At 36.7% G+C, this 5,943-nt stretch overlaps 1 protein-coding gene across 2 annotated transcripts in view; it reads left to right on the forward strand.

The window, feature by feature from the left end:
• LOC117102971 (neuronal acetylcholine receptor subunit beta-3-like) overlaps window positions 1-5,714 on the forward strand; it is a 24,437-nt gene extending 18,723 nt beyond the window's left edge. Inside the window, exons 4-7 of one of the 2 annotated variants that reach the window (XM_033243423.1) lie at window positions 248-357; window positions 924-1,126; window positions 3,483-3,827; window positions 4,535-5,714. In XM_033243423.1, coding sequence (XP_033099314.1) covers window positions 248-357; window positions 924-1,126; window positions 3,483-3,827; window positions 4,535-5,190 — 1,314 coding nt within the window. In that variant the 3' untranslated portion in view covers window positions 5,191-5,714. The remainder of the gene's footprint in view (window positions 1-247; window positions 358-923; window positions 1,127-3,482; window positions 3,828-4,534) is intronic. The other variant, XM_033243424.1, reaches the window with a different exon arrangement.
• The last annotated feature ends 229 nt before the right edge of the window (window positions 5,715-5,943 follow it).

Here is a 5,943-nt window from a genome sequence, read left to right on the forward strand (position 1 = left end):
TATATATATATATATATATATACCGTATATATATTTATACTGTATTCATTACTGTTACGCTATATTATATTGCAATATATATATAACACAGTACACCCTTCTGAAAATTAAATCCATCCATCCATCTGTAACATATTGTTCCTTTTGTGCAATTTTATTAATTATCTATTTGTTTGTGTGTGTTTCAATTTACGTAATAATGGTATTAACTTATCCTAACCGTACATTCTATATAATATATCCACAGCGATGGTACGACGAATACCTTCGCTGGGACCCAGATGACTATAATGGCGTATTTAATTTCAAGACATCGAACGAAAAAGTATGGATGCCAGATTTGTGGTTGTACAATAAGTAAGTTATCGACACCAGTTCAATCCACACGCCGCGCCGCTTGTCAAAGCGAGCAGTGGATAGCGCTCCCTTCTTCACGTAACTAATTCATTTGGATTTTTAAATACCATTTGTTTCATTGGCCAAGGTGGAGGGCTTTCAGCTGTCATCTACCGATGAACACTGCGTGGATAGTTGTCAGAGCATTTATACTGAATATGTAACTCAGAAAGATAGATTTCATTAATAGAACCCCGCCGTAAGTAATCTACTGCATACAAATGACTCAATGTGTCAGTATCGCTCGCATTGAAGTGATACACTCAAAAAGAACAAAGGAAAATTAATACGTTATACTAAGGCTGAATTACTTGTAAAAACTTTAGAAAATTAGAATAAAGTAAATTATCATACTTAATAAATGTCTAGGATAACACAACAATAGGCCTAATAATATGAGCTACGGTATGCGCACTACATTGAAAATTAACTAAGTTTCGCTTTTTTTCTTTCTTTTTTGTTGTTGTTATTTTCTGTTATTTTTGTTTTATTTTGTTTTGTTTTGTTTTTCTTGTATTTTTTTGCAGTGCCGGAAGTAGATACGAACATTATTACACAAATTCTATATGTAGCATCTATAATTCTGGTCGTGTGGTGTGGCAATCGCCTGCAATAATCACAACGCATTGCACGATGGATGTCACTCATTTTCCGTTCGACCAACAGACTTGCCTGGTAAAATTTGGACCATGGCAGCACGGTGCAAATGAAATCACATTGAATGGAACAGGTAAGATAATAAGGCCTACTTGATAAAATAATACCTGTTTACTAAATCGTATACTCTTTCTATACATGTATATTCCATGTTAAATGATCTCCTGTAGATATTCTAAGTTGCATTGCCCATTCGGTAAGCATTGGCCTCTGTGAGCTTATCGGAAATAGTTGGAAGTGTCCAATTTTCGTGAATCTGATTAATAAACATGTATGAGAAACAATGGTAAGAACAGCACAGAACTAAACAGCACCAGTGCAATGGTTTGGTAAGAAGAGTGTAGGCGAGGTCCAAGAACAGCAACATGATGTGTTTGAGTCAGTGTTTGAGTCAGGGTTCGAGTTGTGTAGACCATTGGTTCCCAACCTGATTGCGTTCGCGGACCCCTTTGGACCTGTAAAAAATCTTCACAGACCCCATGTCTAAATATAATCATTGTCCACATCCCAACAATTTTTTTAATGTATATAGCAATCTTAGGTGGCCGAAAATGACACTATCAGACTCAAAATTTAGGGTGACTCATGGTTGGTATTCTACCAATAAGGTTATGGATAGAAGACGATTCGCCAAATTACGACACTTGGGATCTTGGAATTCGACATAGACATGAATGGAGGGGTTGGTGTACACAGCAAATTTTACAGACAGGGTTGGGGCTCAGGTAGGAAATTTTTATGTTTCTGGCACTTCTAGATGGCCGGAAATGACACTATCAGACTCAAAATTGTATTGTATTCCAAAAATGATGTATAGTAGGCCTACACTACTTGTCTTTATTACGAATTTCAGATCACAATATTCCAGGAATCTGCTCAACATGCACCAACAGTAAAAATCTATTTTTTACGTATTTTTAATTTTGTTTTGTCAAAAGGGCGCCAAACCCCAAAGGGGCATCAGCCCGCGACCGATTGACCGATATGCCAGTCTGCCCCTGGTGCCAACAAAAATAATATCATGGTATGTTTTAGGATGCTATAATGATAACGATGATAACAATGACGACGATGACGATTGTGACAACTATGTCGGCGATCGTTATGATCACATTATTGTTCGGTCTATTATTAACATTATTATTAAATGAATATTAAATTTTTTTTTATAGTATATCATTATCATTATTTCTTTTTAAAGGTAGTCCTGTATTAACGTAAGGGGATGAGCTGTTAGCCCATCCATACTAAGCCTCGCCATTGTTGTGGTAGGGCGGCAAGTTCATTACCACGCAGCCTTTGTGCTCCTCATTAGTGAACCATGTACATATTAATATACTCTTGAGTGGAGAGAGACAAACGTAGGTGAAGTGCCTTGTCCAAGAACTCAAGCGAAATGGACAGCTTTCTTTCTTTCCTCCCATTTATGGGGTGTTCACAACTTGGGATCAAAGGTCACATGGGTCATTAGGGTCAAAAAACAAAAAATCTTAAAAAAGACTACTTCTCTCACAAATAACACAGCACAGTCTTGTGCATTGGCATAAGGCAGAGTATATAGGGTGCTCAGGGATTTGGGGTCAAATGTCATTAAAAGGTAATTTTTATCTTTTTTCTGGTAACATTTCAAAACGCTACTAGTGCCAAATGGTTGTGCCGATTACTGTAGTACTGTATAACCGGTGGCACCTCCCATACATGAGGTATTCATCACTTGTGGTCAAAGGTCACTAGGGTAAACAAATCTAAAAAATATTAAAAGACTTCTTGTCCTGGGTACATATGCATTGCATTAAAGTAGGGTCCTTGTGGTGCTCAGAAATGTAGGGTAAAAGGTCATTAAACGGTTATTCTTTCGTTCTATCTAGTAACATTTCAAAATGCTACTAATGGCAAACGATTAGATCGAATTCAGTCAACTTTGGTCATTAAGAACTAATGACACCTCCTACACTCCAGTCTGGGATCAGGGGTCACATAGCGGTAATCAGTGTCAAATATAAAAAATAGCCCATTTGAGCTCAAATTTACCAGGAATGATCATTAGGACCTTGTAAACATGGAAAAAAAATCTCTTCACCCTATTGGTCAAAGTTCATAGGTCAAGGGCAGTCTTTTTCATATTTTTTTGATGTATTTCAAATTAATTATGGAATACTTAGGACATTGTAAATGTGTTTTAATATGCTCTTAGTGTCAATTAAGGTCAAAGGCCAAAAGTCATAGGGATCATTAAGGTGGAAATTACCAAATAGTGACAAACAGTTGGACAGATTGCATTAGACAGACTCCTACCAAAAATGGGGTGTTCACAGCTTGTGGTGAAAAGTTACAGGGGCCAACTGGGTCAAATCATGAAAAATGACTGGGTTCATGTTCTATTGAACAAAAGTATCTATATTTTTTTTAATTTTTTCTTACTCTTACAGGCTCTCACAGTCTATACCTTTATAATGTGAGTTCTAGTGAATGGGAAATATTCATGTTTAGTGCTGACAACGGCCGGGAAGATTATAAGATATACCCAGATGACGATCCCGTACCATATACCTTTGTCACCTACTACATCTTCCTCCGAAGAGTTCCAACTTATTTCGTTTTCTATTTGATTATGCCATGCACATTGATCTCAGCGACGACATTGCTGAGTTTCTTTCTACCACCTGAGTCAGGAGAGAAGGTGAGCTTAGGCATTACTGTTCTACTCTCCCTCACGGTCTTCCTTCTCCTAGTTGCCGAGTTACTGCCTCCCACCGGTGCCGTTCCGATAATTGGTAGGTCAGCTGCTATCTTTTCATTGGTAATTTGAGGCTATTCATCAAAAATTTATGCCATAGTGTTAATTATGTTACCGTACTACATAAGCATTAACACATGATTTAAAATAACCGCACTGCCAATACCAATGGTAATCAATTACAAGATTTAAAGATTTCAGGCATCGCCCTTTAAAGCCAGGCTCCAGTCCAGGGGAAAAATGTTTGATTTTTCTAAGACACAAAAAGCATATTTAACAAAAATTCGGAAAAGGTTAATGAGATACAGTACATATTTTTTAATATTTAAAAAACTGGGGAAAGGGGCGCAACCACCCCTTTTCCACCTTTTCTCCACAGTTGCTTAATATTAAAACATATGTATCTTATTAACTGCCCCCGAGGTTTTCGTCAAAATATGCTTTCTGTGTCTTAGAAAAATGAATTGTACAATATATCAAACATTTTTTCTTCTCCGGAGCCTGGCTTTAAGACTAGCCCCTATTTAAAAAAAAATTAAAACTCCAACAACGGATGACTCGCAAAATATCGGATAAATATTAATAAATACATTCGATGATACTCTAGAACCTCATTCTCAATATAAATGTTATGCACTGGTAGGCCTAGAGTGGTTTTTTTGTCTTACTGTATCAACTAATCCTGCAATAAATCTATTGTTAGGACTATCATTTATAACTATGTACTTTATGTTATTTCAACAGCAATATACTATGCTTCCACAATGGTAATGGTTTCATTATCATTAACAATGTCAGTTGTGGTCTTAAACCTTCACCACCGAGGCCCCGAAAGTCAAGCAGTCCCAGGATGGTTACGCAAGCTGTTTCTAGGCCGTATTGCAAAGATGGTACTTATGAGAGCAGTATCTCACAAGAATCACTCTGCGTGCAATAACATCGTACACTATGATTCGTCAACATCGTCACGTTTTGGAAACCACACTGTTCACCAAACAGTACGTTACACCAAAAGACGTCGGAAACGCCCCGAAAAGATTGAAATGATCGACATTTGTGAAAATGATAGCCTGCACTCAGACCTAGGCCTAGACATGGGTAATTCTGAGCTGCTTCTTCCAAGGGTTGACAGATCTAGCGAACACAGAAATTCCATTGACGAAACATCGCCCGGTTCAAACAAGCTTAATATGCGAGAAATGGACATTCTAAGAACACTTTTGGAAGAGTTTCGTAGCCTGAAGAATGTAATTTTCGACAAAGCAAAAAACGAACAGTTTCATGGAGAGTGGAAGCAAGTTGCACTGGTTGTGGACCGTATTTTCATGCTGTTTTACTTCCTTGGAACACTATTGACTTTATTGTTAGTGATAAATCAAATAGATTTCAACGACAATTAACGATGGAAAATTGATCCTGACGTGGAAATTACCTATTTGAAGTTGCAAAAACGTTGCCGCGTTGCTGCAAAATAGAATTGAAAGAAAATTTGTCGTTTCAGAATTCGTGTAAAGTGTTAGTCACTTTTAGAGATCTGACGACAATTCGTGGTTTAGCGACTGACTGAGCGACTAAAATGCCCTTCGCCAACGGTGAATCATGGCTAGTGCAAAGTATCCAGCTATTCTACATTAGGCATTATGTGATACTTAATCCTCACTATGTCAAATCAAATCAAACAAATCAAATATACTTTTATTTTCCATACAATAAAGTAATACAATATTCAATAAGAATGCAGAAAATTGAAAAAAATTAATTATGTGAATGCATTTCGATGAAGGAAATATGCAAACTGGTAATAAATAAGTAAATATTTGTGCAATCATCAACATCATCGTCGTCATCATCATCATCCTCGTTTTCATCATTATCATTATCATCATCATCATCATCATCATCATCATCTCAATCATCATCATAAGTATTAGTATTAGGCCTATTATTATCAGCCATTCTCATTATCAGCATCATTATCATAATCATCATCACTATCTTCACCAACATCGCCATCATCTATTATCACCACCATCACTATCGCCGACACCTCATCATTTATTATTGGTTAATATATCTTAAAACAATCACGAGTTACTGTAACGTGGGTGTCTTTCTGGCCTATTTTAAGTTTTTTCATTAATTCTGTGATGTAT

The sequence above is a fragment of the Anneissia japonica genome, unplaced genomic scaffold (assembly GCF_011630105.1).
Source record: "Anneissia japonica isolate Jap-2015-1 unplaced genomic scaffold, ASM1163010v1 scaffold287721_len753485_cov172, whole genome shotgun sequence".
Classification (NCBI taxonomy): domain Eukaryota; kingdom Metazoa; phylum Echinodermata; class Crinoidea; order Comatulida; family Comatulidae; genus Anneissia; species Anneissia japonica.